This window comes from Manis javanica, chromosome 13, assembly GCF_040802235.1.
Source record: "Manis javanica isolate MJ-LG chromosome 13, MJ_LKY, whole genome shotgun sequence".
Lineage (NCBI taxonomy): Eukaryota > Metazoa > Chordata > Mammalia > Pholidota > Manidae > Manis > Manis javanica.
This window is the reverse complement of record NC_133168.1, coordinates 86,898,601-86,920,364: the sequence shown is the minus strand read 5'-3', so window position 1 is coordinate 86,920,364 and position 21,764 is coordinate 86,898,601. Positions and strand designations below refer to the sequence as shown.

General features: G+C 54.0%; 2 protein-coding genes across 5 annotated transcripts; one reads left to right on the top strand and one right to left on the bottom strand.

Moving 5' to 3' along the window:
• The first annotated feature begins 7,625 nt into the window (after positions 1 to 7,625).
• Positions 7,626 to 13,748, top strand: ATG4D (autophagy related 4D cysteine peptidase). The gene is made up of 10 exons (XM_037022535.2): positions 7,626 to 8,245; positions 8,778 to 8,861; positions 8,943 to 9,116; positions 9,404 to 9,680; positions 9,754 to 9,818; positions 11,203 to 11,333; positions 12,247 to 12,325; positions 12,391 to 12,467; positions 12,548 to 12,667; positions 13,206 to 13,748. Exons 1-10 carry the CDS (start codon positions 8,014 to 8,016, stop codon positions 13,386 to 13,388), a joined length of 1,422 nt encoding a protein of 473 aa, XP_036878430.2. The 5' UTR covers positions 7,626 to 8,013; the 3' UTR covers positions 13,389 to 13,748.
• On the bottom strand, positions 13,416 to 21,400 carry KRI1 (KRI1 homolog). 4 transcript variants are annotated; one of them, XM_037022533.2, is made up of 19 exons: positions 21,245 to 21,400; positions 21,056 to 21,129; positions 20,419 to 20,524; positions 19,974 to 20,082; positions 19,665 to 19,719; positions 19,541 to 19,584; positions 19,196 to 19,292; positions 19,030 to 19,107; positions 18,627 to 18,754; positions 18,202 to 18,331; positions 18,000 to 18,095; positions 17,743 to 17,913; positions 16,524 to 16,599; positions 16,334 to 16,422; positions 16,128 to 16,254; positions 15,912 to 16,045; positions 15,056 to 15,120; positions 14,852 to 14,950; positions 13,416 to 14,279 (listed from the first exon to the last, which is right to left on the bottom strand). In XM_037022533.2, the coding sequence occupies exons 1-19, from the start codon at positions 21,336 to 21,338 to the stop codon at positions 13,943 to 13,945; spliced, it is 2,109 nt and encodes a 702-aa protein (XP_036878428.2). In that variant the 5' UTR covers positions 21,339 to 21,400; the 3' UTR covers positions 13,416 to 13,942. The 4 variants fall into 4 exon arrangements, with proteins under 4 accessions (XP_036878428.2, XP_017495627.2, XP_036878429.2 ...); XM_017640138.3 differs by having other exon boundaries at positions 15,912 to 16,042; XM_037022534.2 differs by having other exon boundaries at positions 18,202 to 18,328.
• Positions 21,401 to 21,764: the final 364 nt, after the last annotated feature.

The following is a 21,764-nucleotide window of genomic DNA, read 5'->3' as shown; positions in this document are numbered from 1 at the left end:
AGACATAAAATGTCTTTACTTGCACCTAACATTTGATCAATATTTTGGCTGGAAATAGGAGTCTGGGTCAAAAATCCTTTTTTGTCAGAATTTTGAATCCATAGCCCCATTGTCTCTTTGCTGCCAGTGTCTTCAAATACGTTGTTCATTCTGTCAGGAATGCACTTTCTTCCTCTCTTTCTCTAGCTAATTCCTACTCATCCTTTAGATCCCATGATGGACATTTCTCGGATAAACCAGTGTTCACTGAAGAAAAACTACTCTTTGCAATTAGCTGGCTCCCTTGACTAATTCTGATCATTGAAACGTGAGTGTAAAGGACATACATCGCTTATGTATGTCAGCCACTTCTCTGCGCAGGGGCATTGTAAGCCCACATATGTTTCTCTAGTTTCCCTCTTGTCCTTCTGTGGCACCTGAAGCAGTGAGTTTCCTAGGGGTCAACCCCGAGATGGTAGTTGCTCCATTAGCCTGGGCCCTTGCATGATTATGTGGAGCTGAGACTTTGAGATCCCATGCAGGATGGGTGACATGAGGCAGAAATAAAATTTGGTTGTGTTAAACCACTGAACTCTTGACTTGTTTGTTACTGCAGTGAAACTTGACCTATTCTGACTAACACAGGGTCCATCTTAAATGTAGATTCCTAAGAGAAGTCTTCCCAGATCATAGACCCCAAACTAGATTATTTCCCCCCTATTATAAGCTTGTATTTTCCTACATGACACTCACTGCAATCATAACTGTGTAATTATTTGTGTAATGGGTTCATCTTTCTCCCATATCCCACCTCCAAGAACCCAAGAGAACACAACAATATTTGTGTATTTGTTCATTGCTGCAGCTCTGAATGTAGCAGAGCCTGGCACACAGTAGATACTCAGGACATGTTTGTTGAATGAAAGAAGAGTTTTGCATTCTTGCAGCCAAAAAGGCAGCAATGAGCAGAGTTCACTTCTAGAGCATTCTCTCATGCAATTCTCGATATAGTAGATCTGTGAGAGGTGGGACAGGATGGCCTCAAGGAAGCAAGCAAGGAAGTTTGGCAAAGAGAGTGATCTATCGTAAGAAAGCATTTATCTGCATATTTATGTTTTCTTCAAGAGCGTGTAATTTATTCTAACAACTTTTATCCTGAGAGGGATTTCCAGGGAGTAGTTTACTTCACGAAGGGGCATGGGAACTGGGTGGAAAGGCACGGAAACATTCTTGGAATTGCTGAGACCCATGATAAAATTCATGCACTGACGCCAAAATACAGTCACCAGAAGACAATCCTACCTTCCCAAATTCCACTCAAATGCAGTTTTGCGTTTGTGTCCTGATGTTGCCATACGGACTTACTTTTTCAACTTTATTATAGGTTTCACTGACATACAACAAACTGCATGTACTTCATATGTTCTAGTTTCTCTACATCTTTGCCAGCACTTGGTAGGGTCAGTCTTTTTCATTTTAGCTGTTCTGGTGGGTTTGAAGTGGTATTTTATTGTCATGCTAGTGTGCATTTCCCTGATGGCGCATGATGATTTTCATGTGTTCATTTATCTTCTTTCATGAAGAGTCTGTTTAGATCTTTTATGTGTGTTTTTATTGGGTTGCTTTCTGAGTTTTAAATGCATGGTGACTAGGAAGATTACCACTGGGGATGAGAGCAGCTCCCCTACTGTATGACCTCTATGTCTGAGCCTCTATTTTGTCATCTGAAAAATGGGGATAATCATTGTACCTACCTTACAGGTAAGATGAGGTGGCTTAAGACAGGTAAAGTCAGTAGGGCAGAGGTTGAGGGAATTGATCTGGAGCCCTGGAGAAACCAACTGGGTAACTTCAGGAATAGTTAGGAGGAAGCTTTGAGGATGGCTAAGTTCTGTAATCAATCATCTAGTCATTCAACAAATAGTTACTGTGTATCTCAGATTCCAACATGAGAGGCACAAGGGAGCAGAGATGGCTGGTTCTCTCTCATCGTTGCTGGCCATTGATGTGGGCATGCTATAAGTGATGATAGATGTTCTGGAAGGAATAATGCTCAGGACAGTTGTAGCTCTTGTCTTTGTGGGGGTGTTTGCCGTTACATGGGACACCAGGATTAATAAGCAATAACACAGTTGATTAGGGATTATTACAGTTGTGATCAGGGGCAGACTGAGGGCCCATGAAGGGTGGCTAGCCAAGTGGAGGTCAGGACAGGCCCTCTCGAAGCAGGGGATGGGCAAGCTGGGCTTTGAAGGTGGAAGGCATTCACAGGCTGTATTAGTGCCCCACGGCTGCTGTAACAAATCGCCACAAGCTGCAACAATCGCATTCGGAACAGAAATGCTTCTCTCACAGTTCCGGAAGCCAGAAGTGCCAAGTCAAGGTGTCAGCAGGGTCGTGCTCTCTCTGAAGGCTCTGGGAGAGGAGAGGCATCCTTCCTTGCCTCTTTTCCAGCTTCTGGTGGATACCAACATTCTTTGGTCTGTAGCTGAATGACCTCAATCTCTGCCTCCATGGTCACCTGACCTTCTTCCTGCGAGTCTCTCTCTGTCTTCTCTTCTAATGAGGGCACCCTAACCCAGGATGACCTTCTCTTCACTCATTACAGCGGCAAAGACCCCATTTCCAAATAAGGCCTCAGCCACAGGCACCCGGGATTAGGATTTGAGCATACTTTTTCAGGAGAACCAACGCAGCCCACAAGGCAGGCTGACCCGTGATGATCACTGGTCCTTGGAATTTAAAGTTGTGGCCACATTTGGGACCAGACGAGCCTAGGCCATCCCAGAAAGGGGGTTCGCCGGGTGGGGTGCCTGGCAACTGGTTTCCTTAAGGGGTGGGACCTTGCAGAAGAAGGAGAAGTAAGAGAAGAGGAGGGAAGAAGGGGTTGGAATTGCAGGGTGGATACCCATGGAGAGAGGGACTGGGAGCTCAGCAGCTCGAAGCGGGCAACCCCGATTCAGGCAAAGGTTATCTGAGGACAAGGGAGGACAGACCCACGGGGCTGACTGCAGCTGGGATCTTTTTTTTTTTTTTTTTTTACAATATTTTTTTTAATTAAAAATTAAAAATTTATTTTCAATGTGGTAAAACATACATAATATAAAATTTCCCCCTTTTTTTTTTTTTAGAGGGCATCTCTCATATTTATTGATCAAATGGTTGTTAACAACAATAAAATTCAGTATGGGGGGGTCAATGCTCAATGTACAATCATTAATCCATCTCAAGCCTAATTCTCGTCAGTCTCCAATCTTCTGAAGCATAACGAACAAGTTCTTACATGGTGAACGAATTCTTACATAGTGAATAAATTCTTACATGGTGAACAGTACAAGGGCATTCATCACAGAAACTTTCGGTTTTGATCACGCATTATGACCCATAAACAATCAGGTCAAATATGAATATTCATTTGATTTTTGTACTTGATTTATATGTTGATCCCACATTTCTCCCTCTATTATTATTATTATTTTTATTTTTAATAAAATGCTGAAGTGGTAGGTAGATGCAAGATAAAGGTAGAAAACATAGTTTAGTGCTGTAAGAGGGCAAATGTAGATGATCAGATGATCAGGTGTGTGCCTATGGACTAAGTATTAATCCAGGCTAGACAAGGGCAGCAAAACATCCACGGATGCAGAAGGTTTCTCTCAAAACAGGGGGGTGAGGTTCTGAGCCTCACCTCTGTTGATCCCCAAATTCTCACCTGATGGCCCCCATGCGACTGTGCCTGTCTTAGGTTGTTTCTCCCTTGAGGAATCTTACCCGTCTCTGGCTAACCATGCAGCTGGGATCTTGACGTGGGCAGTGGTCGTATTTTCCGTACTGTCCGGTATGGTAGCCATTAGCCACATGGAGCTATTGGACACTCTGAAATGTGGCCAGTCGAAATTGAAATGTGCTGTGAGTATAAAATACGCACTGGATATCGGAGACAGTTTAAAAAAAGGTAAAATAGCTCAATAATTATTGCAGACTGATTACATGCTGAAGTGACATTATTTTGTACTTACTGAGTTAAATAAAAATCATTATTAAAATTAATTCCATCTGTTTCTTTTTATTCATTTTAACTGAGATATCATTGACACAAAATATGGTATCAATTTTAGGTGTACAACACAATGATTTGATGTATGTATATATTGTGAAATGCTCACCACAGTAAGTGTTCTCTGTGTCTGAGTTTTGTTTTGTTTTCCACTTCTACATATAAATAAAGTGGGGACTGCTTTGCACCAGGCAGTGTTCTAAGCATATTGCATATTCATTTCATCTTTCTCCCAAACCCTAAGAAATACACTACTACTACCCATTTGGCAGATGAGGAAACTGAGATGTAGAGAGACAAAGTCATCTGTCCAAGACATCTGGCTGCAGCATCTGCCCAGGTGGCTGTGACAATTGTGCCGCTTTGGAGGTATGGGGACAACTGAGGATAGATTAACAGGTGGACAGACAGACTAGTAAGGGACACAATAGAGGCTGGGGTGGAGGTGGAGGTGAGGTCATGGAAGGAAAAGTCAGTGAGGGTAAAAGTCAGGATCAGTTAGAGAGTCAGGGGACACCCCAGGGAGCTACACAGATGGCAGCTAGACCCCGAGCTGGGGACAGAGACCTACGTGGGGAGCTGATGTGGCTGTACTCACTGAGGAGGGTGGTGAAGGGCAAGAAATCCAGAGCTGCACCATAAAACACCCCCTCCTGGAGGGAGGAACCAGTGGTGGCCGTGGGGAGGTGGTCAGCCACCAGATCAAACAGAAGGGGGTCACATGGATGCCAGGGTTCTTGTTTGTGGAGCTGAAGAGTGAACTTAGCAAACACCCAAGGTAGGAGAGCCAGGTCGAGGCTTTTATTGAGAGATACAGTGAGAGGACATTGCTCCCGGCTCATGCCAGGAGGGGACAAGAGAGCCCGGGGTGGTGCGTGGTCTAGGGGTTTTACAGGTGGTTGAGGATTTTTGGGAATGGGCTTAGGGTGTGGACTTGTACCACCTGCCCCCACCCTCAAGGTGGGTTGGGTTGTTGTCTGTTTGCTAGGACTGTTTACAGTGAAGTCACAAGTTATACCAGATACCTTCTTTATTTGTGGAACACCCAAACATTCCAGGCCAAGTTGCTCCTGGCCTTTTGAGCTTTAACTGATCTCACTGAAGATGTCTATATTCCTAGTCCAGTATCTTTACCCTAGAGAATTAGTGTGACCTTGACTTTGCATAATGCTTAACACAGTTTTGATAGGGACTTCTTTGCACATTGGTTGTCACACTGCTCTGACTGTAAATATCCTGCCTTGCTTTTTCCAAAGGCCCTCACCTTATTCTGTCTAAGCCCATGGTCCCTGTCTCACATGGGGCCCCCACAGCCCATCTGTCCCCTGTGAAGCTATAAGTTCTCCTTCAGTTGTCTGTTGCACTTACTGTGTCATCGAGCACGTACTGTGTGCCAACCCACATGCTTAGTGTTAAGGATCCAGCAGTGACCAAGTTGGACAGAGACCCCTGCCTTTGTGACATACTGGGGACAGAATAATAAACACAGAAATATAATCAGGGCGATGGCCTAAATGACTGTATCCCCCTCACCCAATTTTTTTTTTTTGAGAGGGCATCTCTCATATTTATTGATCAAATGGTTGTTAACAACAATAAAATTCTGTATAGGGGATTCAATGTACAATCATTAATCAACCCCAAGCCTAATTCTCAACAGTCTCCAATCTTCTGAAGCATAATGAACAAGTTCTTACATGGTGAATAAGTTCTTACATGGTGAACAGTGCAAGGGCAGTCATATCACAGAAACTTTCGGTTTTGATCATGCATTATGAACTATAAACAATCAGGTCAACTATAATTATTCGTTTGATTTTTATACTTGATTTAAATGTGAATCCCACATTTCTCCCTTATTTATTTAAATAAAATGCTGAAGTGGTAGGTAGATGCAAGATAAAGGTAGAAAACATAATTTAGTGCTGTAAGAGGGCAAATGTAGATGATCAGGTCTGTGCCTATAGACTAAGTATTAATCCAAGCTAGATAAGGGCAACAAAACATCCACGGATGCAGGAGATTTCTCTCAAAACAGGGGGGGTGAGGTTCTAAGCCTCACCTCTGTTGATCCCCAATTTCTCACCTGATGGCCCCCCTGCGACTGTGCCTGTCTTAGGTTGTTCTGCCCCCCGCCCAATTTATATGTTGAAATCCTAAGCACCAATGTGATGGCATTGAGAGTTAGGGCCTTCAGGAGGTGAGTAGGGTTAGATGAGATGATGAGGGTGGGCACCCTCATGATGAGATTGACCTTATAGAAAGAGGAAGAGACCAAGATCTCTCTGTGTGCACTTGCACCTAAGAAAGGTCATGTGAGGTCGAAATCAGGGAGATTCCTGGCTGTTGTAGCACCCTGATCTTGGGCTTCCATTCTCCAGAACTGTGAGAAATAAATGTCTGTTGTGTAAATCCACAGTATTTGTTACAATAGCCCAAGCAGAATCAGACAGTCAGGCTGTGGGAACTGCTCTGAAACAAATATATAGCAAAGAAGGGGGAAGGAACCCAGGGACGTGGGTGTGGGGGTCACCTCATAGGGGGGACTGTTTAATAAAATCCTGGGGAGGTTGAGGGGAAGCCATGCATCTGTCTCAGGGAAGAGAGGGCTACACAGAGGGAATGGCAAGCGCACAGGTTCTGAGGTGGGACTGTCAGGTTTGAAGAAGGAGGCAGGTATGGCTGCAGGGAAGTGGGCCCAGGGAAGAGCCAGAGGAGGGTTTTCTCCTTCACATTCCACACCCGCATCTAAATCTTCATCTGCTGAGGACAGTCGCCCTTGGGCTGGCCGCTAGAGTCCATTCTCTGGGATTTAACGGGGTCACTACACGGTCATCCAGCCTTTGATTTTGTGGGTGTTTTCCCCCCAGCCCTCACTGTACCTCAAATGCCACGCTACTGCGCTTTACCCGGATGACCTCATTTCATCTTCCCAGCGTTCCTCAGGCAGATGCATTGACTTTTTTTTTTTACAACTTTATTGAGGTGTAACTGACATACAGTAAACCGCACACATTAAAAGTTACAATCCGATGCGTTTTTACATCCTGGAAGCCACCAACCCAATCAATATCCACCATCCCAGAAAGTATATTCTAGCCCTTTTTTCTCCATCCTTGTCGCCTCTCCGCACCCCACCCCTTGGCAACCTCTGATCTGCTTTCGGTGGCTATAGATGAGGTTGCATTTTCTGGAGTTTTATATAGATAGGACCAGAGGATGTATACTCCTTTTTTTGTCTGGATTCTTTTCCTCCTCAAAATTGTTAGAAAGGTTTGTCAATGGTGCTGCTTGTATTTCATCTACCTTTTGCTCAGGAGGAAACTGAAGCACACAGAAGTGTGGTTTGGGGTCGGGTAAGGAGGGGGTGTCTTACGCATGTCTGGCCTGAATCCGAGGCGGGTCCGGGGAACGCAGCCCGCGGAGGGGCGCCCGGGTCAGTGGTGGAGCTGGGCAGGTGAACCGTACTAGGGTCCCTCAAGGCGCTGGTGGGCGGGGCCACGGGAGGGGCGGGGCCGATGGCAGGCCTGGTCGCTCCGCGCCGGCGGGGGCGGGGCTTCTGGCTCGGGGGCCTCAGATAAGCGCCTGCAGGGGCTCGAACGCTCCTGGGCGCTGCGATAAGCCGGCCGGGCGTGTGGGCCGAGGGGCGCCGCGGGCAGGAGCCGCGTCTGCAGGCCCCCGCGCGGCCGGGAACCAAGCCCGCCGCCCCAGGCTGGGGGCCGGACCGGGGCGGGGCGTCCGGCCGTATCACGCCCGCCTCCCTCCCTGCCTCCCGGGGCCAGGCCCGCTAAAATGGCGGCGGCGGCGGCGGCGGCGGCGGCGGCGGCGGCGACGGCGGCGACAGCGACCCATGCGAGACCCGGGGACCTGGCCGCCGCGCCCGGGGCCGACTAGCGCCTTCCTGCGCGCCCGCGTCCCGGGCCCCGGGGGCGCTCGCGCGCGCGCCCCGGGCCGCCGGCCTCCCTACCGGCGCGCCCATGAACTCCGTGTCGCCGGCCGCCGCGCAGTACCGCAGCGGGAGCCCGGAGGACGTGCGCCGGCCCGAGGCCCGCAGGCCACGAGCCGCCCGGGCCCCCGACCCCAACGGCCTGGCGCCCTCCGCAGCCGGCGGCCCCCCTCTCGGCTCGTCCGGGGCCGCCCCTGGGGAGCCGGACGAAATGAACAAGTTTAAGGCGAAGTTCCTGAGCGCCTGGAACAACGTCAAGTACGGTGAGGAGGGGGCCGTCCGGATGGCTGGCTGCTGCAGGCGGGCGGCTTAGAGGTGGGTGGGAGTCGAGGGGAACCAGACCCTGCCCCCACCGGCTATATTCCCCCGCTTGTTTTCCTTGTGAGTCACCGGTGGTTTCCCCGCCCTGCCCTGTCCAGCCCCGGGCGGACCTGTGGCAGGTCCACCCGGGAACGCATTTTCCAGTGTTGCCATTTCCCCCGTGACCTTGGGCAAGGTATTTTGTTTCTCTGTGCTTGTGTCCGTTTCCTTGCTCCGCAAAATGGGTACAATAATCAGACCTGACTTTCTGACCTAATTCATTGAGAATTAACAGCAGACACTGCCATGGCACTTCCCAGGAGCTCTGCCTCCATCTAAGAGGAATATGGCATGGATTTCCCACCCCTGAGATAGTAACTAGGATGGTCCCCATTTCGCAGTTGCAGGAATGGGAACGCTGGTGTCCTAGTGTTAGGTTGTGTGTCCGCCAAGCAAGTGTTTCATCTCGCCGGGTGCTACTTCCTGTCTCCCTAGGTTGGGCGGTTAAAAGCCGGACCAGCTTTAGCAAGATCTCCAGTGTCCACCTCTGTGGCCGCCGCTACTGTTTCGAGGGCGATGGTGAGCTGGCAGCCCCAGGCCAGGGTTGGGGGAGGCCCCTAGGGGTGTTGCTGGTGGCAGCTGACAAGCTTGTTCTGATAGGTGACATCCAGCGTTTTCAGCGGGACTTCATGTCTCTCCTGTGGCTCACATACCGCCGGGACTTCCCACCCCTGGCCGGGGGCAGCCTGACCTCGGACTGCGGCTGGGGATGCATGTTACGCAGCGGACAGATGATGCTGGCACAGGGCTTGCTGCTGCATTTCCTGCCCAGAGGTGAGCAGGGAGGGGAGGGGCCGGCCGGGCGTCCAGCACCAGCCACACGGGGCAGCAGTGTGAGCATTGCTGGCAGACCAGGAGTTGAAAGTTATGGTAGAAATGTGTGTGAAGTAGGTTTTTGGGGGGAGTGAGAGTTGTTTATAAAATGTTTCAGGAATGTTGAAATGATTGTTAAACATGGGGTCTTGGGATCATGAGAATTGTGGGTAAAGCATGAGTAGATGGAACAGTGTCCCCCCCAACACACACCAGCAGTATTTGACTGTGTACTCCATCCCCACCAGACTGGACGTGGGCTGGGGGCTCAAGCCTGGGCCCCCCTGAGCCATCAGGATTGGCCTCTCCCAACTGGTACCGTGGACCTGCCTGCTGGGTGCCCCCACGTTGGGCCAAGGGTGCCTCTGAGCTGGAGCAGGAATACCAACACCGGCAGATTGTGTCCTGGTTTGCCGACCACCCGCAGGCCCCCTTCGGCCTACACCGACTGGTGGAGCTTGGGCAGAGCTCAGGCAAGAAGGCGGGTGACTGGTATGGGCCATCTCTGGTGGCACACATACTCAGGTGAGAGCCGCTGCAGGGGACATGGGAGCCATTGGGTACCCCTTGGAACTCAGGCCTTCTCTCCCACCCCCAGGAAAGCTGTGGAGAGCTGCTCAGAGGTCACCCGCCTGGTTGTATACGTTTCTCAGGACTGCACAGGTGAGGGCCTAGGAATCATGGTCACAAGGTTCTTGACCTGAGCCAGACACTAACTCCCTCAGCTGCCTCTTTGGACCCTTCCTCAGAGGCTGAAATAAGTCTGGGCAGAAGAACCCTTGGAAAGGATTAAGGCTCACACAGTGCAGGTGCTCAGGATCCCTCTACCCAGGAGAGAAACCCCACGGTTCTTCCCCCACAGTGGTAGAGTTAAGGACATAAGTATTTCCCTCTCTCAGGCCTGTTTCACTCTTACTCTATAAACAGTTCTAACATGTATGAAAGTCCAGTCTCCTCTGCCTCATGGGGTTGTCATGAGGATTAAATGAGTCACCCATCCAAGGTTAAAGGTGGTGCTGGGCACAAAGTACGTGCTCACGTGTTTTTGAACACTGTTATTATTATTCCCTGCCACCTTCCAAGTCAGTTCAGCAATGGTCTCAATTAACAGGTGCCTCCATGAATTGATATTAGGAGATCTACAAAACTTGTACATTTTCATGCAAAATAGTAGCAATTTGGGGGCAAGGGTCTATTTTCATGGACAGCCATTATCTTAGTCCATTCTGGCTGCTGTAACAAAAATACAACAGACTGGGTGGCTTGTAAACAATAGGCATTTATTTCTCACAGTTCTGGAGATTGGGAAATCCAAGATCAAGACACTGACTGATTAGGTGTCTGGTGGAGGCCCACTTCTCTTGTTCATTTTGCCACGTCCTCAAAAGGGACAAGGAGCTCTTTTTTGTAAGGGCACTGGTCCCATTCATGAGGGCCCCACCCCGAGGACCTAATCACCTCCCAAAGGCCCTACCTCCAAACATCATCCCCTTGGGGGTTAGGATTTCAACATAGGAATTTTGGAGGGACACAAGCATTCAGACCGTAACAGCTGTGTCTCCAGGAAGGGCTGAATCCACTTTTGAGGGAGCCAGGAGGAGGCAAGGGAGGAGTCGGGAGAATGGAGACCAGCAGGGACTCCACTGAGGAGGGACACGCAGGAGTGCTCAGCTGAGGGGCAAACTGTTCCGTGCTCCCACTTCCATATTGGCAAAGCCAGGCACTGATCAGTGGGGACCAGTCAGGCCCTGGGCTGGGGAGGTGTCCAGGCTGCAGGGAATGGGCTCTGCCTCCCCTCGCTTTATGCTCCTCATCTAAATCTCAGGGTCTTGGTTGTTCTGCATATAAAACGAGGATGTCCACACCTGCCTGGAAGCCCTGGGATTATCTGAGGGAACTTGGCTGGGGGAGCCCACTGGAAAGACATCCTTCTCCCCTGGTAACAGGAGTGTCACCCCGAGAGGCAGTTGGACCCCTGGGGTTGGGGGGACTACATTCTGAGACTTAAGGGTGAGCAAGAATGTGACCTGCTGCCCTGTCCTTCCAGTGTATAAGGCAGATGTGGCACGCCTGGTGGCCAGGGCAGACCCCACAGCTGAGTGGAAGTCTGTGGTCATCCTGGTGCCAGTGCGGCTGGGTGGTGAGACTCTCAACCCCGTGTACGTGCCCTGCGTGAAGGTAGGTTCGGCCAGAGTCCGCCAAGCCTCCGTTGGGTGTGAGGTGTTTATGCTTCCTTCATCCTGTCATGTTTATTCAGTAGTTTATGTGCAAAGCAGTCCTGGCTGCTGGGTATTCAGAGATGAACAGGCCAGCATTCAGGCCCTCTGGGAGCAGACACTCTACCAGGACTGGCAGGCAGTGGAGCTGGACCCACACTGACAGCTGTGGCATACAACTTGGACTCTATGGGAAGCAAAACTGACACGATGAAGGACAGATTGGGGTGGCTGCACAGCCTGGGGAAGCCCCTCTCCAGCCAGGGCAAGTGAGGGGCCAGAATAGTGCTCCAGGCACAAGGAACAGCAAGGCTGGGAAGACCCTAGTGTGCTTACACTCAGAATAAAGGCCAGAGTTCCCCCCACAGCTTACAAGGCCTGGCACCCCGTCCCTGTCCCTTCCTTGACCTTATCTGCCCACACCCGTCTCACCTCACTGGGCTCCAGCCAGGCTGCCTTAGTGCTCCGGGAGCGTGTTTGCCTCTGGGCCTTGGCACTGTCTCCATCTGCTTGGAGTGCCCTTTCCCTGGAGGTGCACTCCTCAGGCCCTCTCCTCCCCCCTTCAGGTCTTTGACAGAACATCACCTCTTGGAGAGGCCTTTGCTGTCTGCCCTACTGAAAATTCCAAAGCCCCTTCTGTATTCTCTGTGGTATCACCCAACTCATAACATAACTCACTCATCTTGTTCCTACTTTGTGTCCTCAGCTACAATGTTAGCTTCCCCAACAGGAGCTGTGGTGTTGTCTGGGCATTGCTGTCCCCCAGGGCCCAGTGCAGAGCTGGATTTGCATACATTGGGCATTGCTGTTTGTTGAATGACTGTCAGACAGCACCTGCCCTGACTACCTTCCTCTGCCCACTCCCCTTCCCACAGGAGCTCCTGCGGTCAGAGCTGTGCCTGGGCATCATGGGGGGCAAGCCTCGGCACTCACTGTACTTCATCGGCTACCAGGGTAGGTGTGCCCCATCTGTCCCTTTACCCTTCCCCACCCCCTCCACTCATGACTCAACCCTGCAGATGACTTCCTGCTCTACCTGGATCCCCACTACTGCCAGCCCACTGTGGATGTCAGCCAGGCTGACTTCCCCCTGGAGGTGAGCTGGGATCCCCAATGGGGTGGGATCACGGAGAGGGAGCTGGGACCTCCTGAGCTTCCCTCCTGTGTCTGCCCCAGTCCTTCCATTGTACCTCACCCCGAAAGATGGCCTTCACCAAGATGGACCCGAGCTGCACTGTGGGGTTCTATGCTGGGGACAGGAAGGAGTTTGAGACACTTTGTTCAGAGCTGACCAGGGTGAGCAAGGAGTGGGAGCGGGGCAGGGAGGGACTGGAAGAGGAACTGTGGTCTGGAGTCCCGCAGACCCCAGCATCTTCTTCCCTGCTGTGCCGGCAAGATTAGCACCCTGGCCACAAGCTGCAAAAACCTAGCTCTAGCTGGTTCCACCAAAAAGGGCATAAAATGAAAAGTTAGAGCATCACTCCCACGGGGGACAGCTACATCCAGGGCCCTACTGTCCCATCAGGGCTTTACCCTTATGGGGGCAAGAGGCGGCCACCGGACTCTGGGGAAGGGTGGGGTGGGGGGTGTGGTCCGCTCTCCCAGATCCAGCAGCAGTTCATTGGCTGGCTTGGATCATATGCTCAGGCCGAGCCAATTGCGGTGGCCGGGGCGGGGGGCGGGAGTGGAAGGTGCTGACTGGCTGGCCTGGGTCACTGCCTGGAGGGCAGTTGAGATCCTGAAGCACCCGATAAATACACCTATTAGGCTACTTATACCTACAAGGTAATTAGCGTGGCCTGGAGCCCAGCCACTCTCTCCCTCCTCCCACCAGGTCCTCAGCTGCTCCTCAGTCACGGAGCGCTACCCCATGTTCACCTTGGCCGAGGGCCACGCTCAGGACCACAGCCTGGATGACCTCTGCTCCCAGCTCTCCCAGCCCACCCTGCAGCTCCCTCGCACGGGGCAGCACCTCAAGGCCAAACGTCCAAGTTCTGAGGACTTTGTGTTTTTATAGAGGGTGGGAAAGGGGAAGAAGATGCAACACTATTTATTTTTTTATTTATGTCACACTGGGTGTGGAAGCTTGAACTCCGAGAACAGGGACCTTCCCATTTCACCTTGACAAGCGCAGCTGCGACCAGTCCAGGAAACCTCTGGCCGGGGCGTGTGGCCAGGGGCAGCGCCTGCTCCTGGGCCTCTCCTGGGGGCAGGGAGGGAGGGCCCCCGGGCACCCACTCAGGGCCTGACTCAGGTACTGTAGTTTGCACTGGACCTCTGAGGCCACTCACCGGTCCCCAAGCCCCCGTCTTGCCAAGGACTGGTGGCAGTAGGGGGATCCGTGGCCACTGGAGGCTAATAAAACCATCTGACTTGACTGTGGCTCTGGATGGGCCAGAACTTGAGGGATGGGGTCCAGGGAAGCTTAAGTAAGCCTCAGCTTCCACACCTGTAAGATGGTAAAACTCCCTCGCCCACAGGTAGACAGGATTATACAGTCAAAACAGGAGAAGGCATCCAGGGGCTTGATTGAGGGGGAGAACGCCAAGGACCCTGCCTGCTACCTCGAGCTCAGGGACGGCTCTTGGGCCCCTGGTACTTCCTCCGTTGCCGGCCCAGCTGGCGGAAGTGTAGCCGTTTGGGGTTGAGGCCAAAGGCTTGCAGCCTCTGGTGGCTAAACTCACGTCCACTCAGAGTCACAGTGGGGCCCAGGAGACGGGCCTTCTTGCCCCTCCTCCGCCTCTGATGGTCTGGCTTGGTGCGTGACACAGAGGCCACCTCTTCCTGTGCCGGGGGGCTCTCAGGCTGGGGCTGCTTCCTGCAGGCCGCATCAGGTGCCAGCAGCTGCCTCTGCGGGCTTGCTTTGTCTCTCTGTGGCTTCCGTGTGGCTTCCATGGGCATCTCTGTCCTAAGGGAGAAAGCTGGGACTCAGTCTGTACGGAGCACATGTCCCCCGTTTTACAGATGAGGAAAGGGGAGGCTCAGACAGCAGTGCAACAATGCAGGGACTAGCCTGGGATTCAAACCACGGTCTGACACCAAAAAGGCTTTTCTACTGAACCCCGAGCTTGGACTGTGTGGCTGATAATTCTGGTATCTGAGCCTGGGTCAACACTAAGCTGTTTGCGTAAAGTAATTTATTCAGCTTTTGAAAAACTCCATGAGCTTCTATCAACCTCTGCTTTACTGATCAGGAAATACACCTACCAGGCTTTTACTGTTCCAAGCGCTTTCCATTAATTTACCTAATCCTCAAAAACCCAACACAAAAAGGGCCATCTTTATTAACCCCCAATTTACAAATGAGGAAAAAAATCCAGGGAGGGGATGTGACTTGCCTCAGGTCACACAGCTATGGCCCATCCAGGATCTGAAGCCAGGTATCAGAGAAGGGAAGCCCCCTTCCCAAGGTCACACAACAAATGGCTGACAGACATAGACTAGCCCAGCGCACCCTCCCCTGGCCCTAGTGACACTTACTCCTCTGGGCAGAGTGACTTGAAGATCTGCCTCTTTTTCCACAAGTTCTGGGCCTTCTGGCTGTACACTCTCTTGTCCTGTAGCTCCTCGTGCTCTGACCTGTGGGTGCCCAGCACACACGCCGCTGGGGCCTCTGGGAGGTGCCTGAGCTGACCTGCCTGCCCCTCCTCCTCCGGGACACCTGGCCTGACCCCACCCCATCACCTGTACATGCAGGTCTTCTTCAGTGAGCACCACCGGTTCAGCTCCTTGTCGTCAGCAGCAAGGATCTGCACAGGAAGGGGGATCTGCTATTACTGCCTGGTCTGTCAAGCAGGGGTAGACAGGAGCTCATGGAGTGCATTTAAAGCTGAAGAAGTTAATTTACGTGAATGGCTGAGTGTAGGCCCGCCTCCCTCTAACCCTCAGTCCCCTCATCAGCCAAAGCAGAGTCACGCTAGTACCACTCGGCAAGGAGCCACAGCAGCTGCGGTGAACTGCTCTCTGCAGACGCCACTGGATGATTTTGGCAAGGGGCACTTCCCTGAGGCCACACAGTCAAGAAATGACCACTGGTTTTAGACCACTGGTTTCTCGAGCACGGGGCTGCATGGCTGGGGCAGGGTGCAGGGGCCTCACCTGCCAGCCAAAGAGCAACACATTCCTTTCAGCCCCACAGCCATGAGGTAGGGGCCACTACCAGGCCTGTTTGACAGACTGGGGAACTAAGGCATGCAGAAGCATTAAGTCACATATCCTACGTCACACAGTTGGCGAGTGGCCAGGCAGGATTTGAACCCAGGTCATCTGGTTCCAAGGCCCACTAAGTCTTTAAGGTCCCCCAGCTGCAGATACACAATGATTGAATTAAAAATAATGTCTGGGCAAAGCACTGCTTAAAGCCCCCTGCCTCACAGAAGCCCTTGAAGGCAAGGAATGTCCGTAGTATGGTCATTGGCACCATTCATCCGGATAAATTTCGAGATAAGGAAACAGGCTGAGTGGCAGCATCTGCTGGCTCTGCGTCCCCTTGTGCCTACTGGGTGCCCCTTGGGGTACTGTGCCCGCCCAGAGCCCCCACCTCCTCAGTGCTCAGCCCAAAGTCGCAGGGCACCACGCTACGGTACTTGAAGCGACAGGGCAGGTCATCGATAATGTCCTCGTAGTCGAGCCGGTAATACTCATCCAGGTACTCCTCAAACGATGTGTCCCCTGCTTGGGGACAAAGCTAGGCTGCCGGGCTGTGCAGGGCCCTACAGAGCCCCAGCCCACCCTTGACCACCCATGGGGACCTCACCTGGGTCGAACACAGGCTTTGCCTGCACCACAGCTGTGGCAAAGGGCGACCTGTGCTTCTTCTTGCCCATCGACGGGGCCTCACGCTGCTTCCTCTGTGGCTGGCTGGGGTCGTAGTCGGCATCCATCTGCCAGATGGCAGGTCAGGCTGGCCCTCGCCTCCTCCCAACTCCCTGCCCCCCTGGGGCCCTTGCCCATGGCACCTACATTGAAATCGGGGTCCTCGCAGTGCAGCTCCTGCTGGCTCCAAGCCCTGGCCTGCTCAGGCCCAGCCCACGTGTCCCAATTCCAGTCATCTGGTTCCGGAGGACAGGCGGGCAGGGCAGGATCTGGGTGGGACCTTGGGCTTTGGACCCAGCCACCCCCCACCCCAAGTGGGGTATCCCAGGGACCTCACCCTCAAACCCTTCCTCTTCTTCAAACTGGGGTTTCTCCTCCTCCACGGTGCCATAGTACTCATCTCCGAAGAATTTCTGCAGGGCAGTCATGGGGCAGGGTCAGCAGGGCCACTCCCCTGACCGCTGTACTCCTGCACCTGACCTGGCTCCTGGGGTTGGAGGGAACCCTGTGTGTTCAGCCCCTCCAGCCTCCTACTACACTGGCCACCATTCAGGACTGAGGCCCTAATAGGACTCCCACCAGGTGCACCTACTCCCTCTTTGAACAGCTAGCTGCTCAGCTCAGGCTTCTGGTCTTAGCTTGGCTACCGGCCTCAACCCACTCATGCCTGCCAAAGCCAGTCGGGGCTCCTCCAGGACCCCACCTCCCCCCGTGTGTCCCCATCACCACTCTCATCCCTGGGGGTTGTAACTGTACAGTTAAGCACCTGCTACTGGGGGCTCTGGGAGGGGAGGGACTGCTATGCTACCAGGTGCTTGGCAAACAGTAGGTGCTCAATGAATGTGAGACAGGTTCTTACACCTCCATGAGCCCCAAAAGGGCTGAGACTGTGTTGGGCCCTTGCTGGAACCCCAGCACCCAGTGGAGGCCTAGCAAAGGCAGAAATTGGTGACGGAGCCATTTGTTAAGCAACTACGACATGCCCAATGCTGAGCTGCTTCTCACAGAGTTCTCACAAACACCCCACAGATAGAAACCACTTCTATCCTTTGAGGAACTGAAGCTCAGATCTGAGAAGCTTCTAGAAAGTGAAAGCTGAACTCCAACCACACAGCATCCACCTACTCCATTTCACCAAGCCCACCTATGCATCCTTAGTCTCCCCTGACCTCCCAGCTTGTCAGGAGCCTCTTCGGGCTTCTACAGTCCCCACTGCTTTTCCCAGACAGCTCTTGCCGCCTGTTTCCATGGCCTGATGCTGTTTCCCCCCCAATACAACAATAAACAGCTCAATAAATGACTTTAAAGGAACTACAGCAGCCCACTGTTCTTGAGCACCTACCAACTTAATTTTCACATGGACTCCCCACAGGCTACCCTGACAACAGCCCAGAGATAGATGTGACGGTTGGACCCACTTTACAGAAAGGGACACAGGCTCAGAGAAGTCAAGTAACTTCCCTGAGGCCACACAGTCAACAAACGACCACTGGTTTTAGACCACTGGTTTCCCGAGCACTGGGCTGCATGGCTGGGGCAGGGTGCAGGGGCCTCACCTGCATGACCTGGTCATGCCGGGTGGGGTCAAAGTCGTCCTCGAGGTCCCGCTCCTCAAAGCCCAGCGTCTCATTGCCCGTGACCTGCCGCAGCCTCTCCAGCTTGGCCAGAATCTCCTTCCTCTTCAGGTTCTTCAGCTGTTTGAGCTCCTCCCGCTTCTTGGCTTTCTCCTACAGGGAGCAGGCAGGGGTGAGAGGGCAGGCGTGGGCCCTTCCTGCTGACGGGCAGGCCTCCAGCCCGCTGCCCCCACGCGGACCCTCCTCTTGCGCTCCCGAGTCGCCTCCCTCCTCTCCTTCCTGCGCTCCTCCTTGCGGCGCACCGAGGACGCGATGCTTCGAGGGTAGGTCTTGACCTGTGGGCAGCAGGGCAGCCCAGGAGGGCCACAGAGATGATTCCAGGCCCTCCCGGCCGGGGCCCCACGGGCTGGACCCTCCCTGGCCCCGGCTCTGGCTACGCACCGAGGCCGCGTCCGGCTCCTCAAATCGGAAGTTGTATTTGTGTTCAAAGTCCTCCTGCTTCTTCAGAAATAGCTCCCCTTCGTCTGAGGAGTCATTCACTACCAGCTGAACTGGGAGGTCAGGGACACTACTGGGCAGGGCGAGGGGTCAGCCAGGGTCCTGCGGGCCAGTGGACCGGCCGTACCAACTCACTCAACCCTCACGAGGACCCTGCAGCTGGGTGCTTCTGTGACCCCGATTCTGCAAGTGGGGAAGCTGAGGCACGGAAGTCTAGCAGCAGGGCCACCTGGCTCTAGGGTCCGCTCACCTCCGCTCTTCCTCTGCAAAAACTAACTGTACCGTCCATGTGAAAAAGCAACCCCCTGGGGCCCTTTGCTTTCTGGTCAGTGTTGATGTCAGGCCCCTGGGGGAACATGGCCACTCACCCTGCCGCCTCCTCCTCCTCTTCTTCCTCCTCCTCCTCCTCCTCGTAGTGTTTGTTGAGGATATAATCCCGCAGGAACTGCTCCCCTTCATCCAGCTCTGGGTTGTTCCAGTATTCCTTGAGGTGGGTCTGGGGGTGAGGGGGTGACGACCCGGGTCAGGAACTCGGGGCAGGGATGGAGGGCAGACAAGGCCACTAAGTGGACGTCACTGAAACTTCACAGCCGGCCCATAAGAGTAGACGGGGGAATCCGTTTTACAGACTTAGAAACTGAGGCCCCAAGAGGAGCACACCCCATCTTCCGGGTGTGTGCTCTTGGCCGCCCCTTCAAGATCTCCGGAAAAAGGTTGAATGGAGGCAAAACAAGCAATTTAGTCCTTCATGGCCCATGCCTGGGGACTCACCAGTTCCTTCAGGGTGTCGGGGTTTTCCATCTCCTTCTGCCCCTTCAGCCATTCCAGGTAGCTGGCATCCTCCTGGGCCTGGGGGAAGGCCAGGTGGAGGGTCGTGGGGAGCCCTAGCACCCCCTCTCCACCACCAGCCCTAGGCCACCGGGGTCCCAGCACCCACCTTCTCCTGCCTGGTTTTAGGACATTTCTGCAGCAACCCAGAGCTGCCTTCCCCGGCACTGTCCTCATCCTCACTGTCATCTACAAATGCCCGGAAGCTGCAGAGAGAACAAGGCTCAGGATAGGCAGGCTGGCCCCTGCCCACTGCCCCAAGATTAACCCGTTAACCAAGCCCCAAGCTCTCCTCAAAAAGTTCGGTGTAGTGCTGCGACACACAGGGCATTATCAACCCTATTTAACAGAGGAGGAAACTGAGGCATGGAGAAAGCAAGTGGCCTACCCAATGACCTGTCCTCCCCAGAGCCTCCAGTCCTACACTCTGGCCGCTCACCCTGCTCAGGCTCACCTTTCTTTGAGCTGCTTCTGTTCTTCCACGTAACTTTTCGAGATCTGCCGTAGAGACAGTGTCGTGGGCACCAGGCCCAGCCCTGGGCCCCTCAGCCCTCCAACCCACCCTCCACCCAACCCACCTGGCATGTCTGGTTGGAGTTCTCCCCGTCTGAATTATCCTCATCGACATATTTGCTGTGCAAAGAAGGATGGGGGCTCAGAATAGACTCCCCAGGGCTGATCTGTCCCCATGGGGTGGGGAGCCATTACCAGCAGCAGCTGGTGGGCGTGACAGGGGCAATGAGGTACAGATGGGCCACCAAGGCTTTCTCTGGGATTCCCTCAATCCTGGTGAGTCACCGACTTCTTCCCACCCCTGCCTGTAGGTTCCCAATGTGTCTGCCTGTGCTGGGAAGAAGGGGGTGCCGGGCTGTCAGCTTCCTTCTCACCCTCCTTTCTCCAAGATAACCTTCCTCTCGTAGTCCTTCAAGTACATGCGCTGCACCTTCTTCGGCTTTTCCTCGGTTGCCGGCTGCTCCTCGCTCTCTGAGGATGGTGCTGTGGGGCCACGAGAAGACACCTGCCATCACCCACAACCCCCTTCCTTCCACAGGCAGAGAATCCCGTAGGGCAGGGCCAGGGTCACACTGAGGTTTCAAATCCCCAAGCCACCAGGTCCCAGGTGTAAAACAGGTATTCCACTTGCTACTACGTGACTGTGATTGCCAGTGAGTAATTCGTGCTCCGAACAGTGCGGCGCACAGTCATTACTAACTAGCAGGCAATAACCTACGGCGCTGTGCTAAGCACTTCTGACATATATGACAATTACATAGTCACAACAACCTGTAAGCTGGTGAGGAACCTGAGTGTCAGGAAGGGGAAGCCCCAAACCTGTTCTGTGATAGAAGGTGGCATCTTTCTGATAAATGCGAGGGTCCTTCTTCTTCAACAAGGAGAGAGTCCTGTAAAAATCACGGTCCTGCTGGGGGTCAAATTCCTAGGTCATGAAAAAGATTGGGGACAGCCTTTCAGAAGAGTGGTGGTGTGAGCCCTGGTGGGGGGCTGGGTGCAAGGCCGGCAGGAAGCAGCATGAACAGGTGGACTGAGACGGTGTGGAAATTAGGGCGGAGGGACAGCGAAGGGGCTCGAGGCCTGCAGGTGGGTGGCTGGAGGAGGGCTGGGGGAGTGGTCAAACAGGTGGTGGAGGGAGCAGGGTGGGCCACACATCAGGGCTGATGCTGTGTGCCCCATGTGACAGAGTGATACCCTACTTCAGGGACAGAGTCGCACACTGAGAAATGGTTGGACTCTTGGGGGTGCAGAGGGCAGGGCGATCGCACCTCCCAACATCAAGATGGGCAGGTGGCTCCGTGGGGTGAGGGGAAGTAGGGGGAACTGTGCACCCCCTGGGGATGGGGAGGGCGCTGTGTGTCCCTCACTGCAGCAGGGGGCGAGGGTTGGACTCTCGCGATGCGGTGAGGGGCCTGGATGGTTCCCGCACATCCGGCGCCGGAGCGAGGAGACTCACCACGCGCTCGTTGCTGGAGTCTGACTCGGAGCTGGAGTCGCCGCCGCTGTCCGGGTCCCCGTAGCGATCTTTCACTGCGGGGCACGGAGGGGAGCCCCCCCAGATCAGCCTGGGAGGCCATATCTACCCCTCCAGCACCAGACCACCCGGCACGCGTCGACGCCCCGCGCGCATGCGTCCCGCACTCACGCCGCTGCAGCTCCTCGCGCTCCCGGTAGCGGCCGTACCGCGCGGCAAACGCCGCGTTCACCCGCAGGGGTGATGACCTACGAGATTCCCTCATGGCGGCCCTGCGGCCCACTGCGCACGCGTAGGGCAACCGCCCCAGGAGGCGGGGCTACCTACGGCCTGCCCTACGAGAGCTTTAAAGAGGGCGGGGCCTTGCGGGCCGTATCTAGCCCCGCCCTCGGCCAGTCCGGGATTCCGGCCACCCCGCTACCGCAATCCCCGCCCCTGCGGGGAAGGCTGCAGCCAACATCCCCCCATCCTCCCCACCCCCGGGGCTCCCGGCACCCAGCTGACATCTGGGGGCCCTTTCTCCACTCGCGGTTTCCTGCCTCCCTTCCGTTCCGCAGCGTAAACCACTGCCCCACCCAGCTCTCTCGTCCCCGGCACCCTGGGAATTACCACTCGCTCCTGTCCCTCAAAGCACCCTTGACCGCGACCCCCGTGCCCACCCGGACAAACATCCTGGAGGCGCGACTCTCCA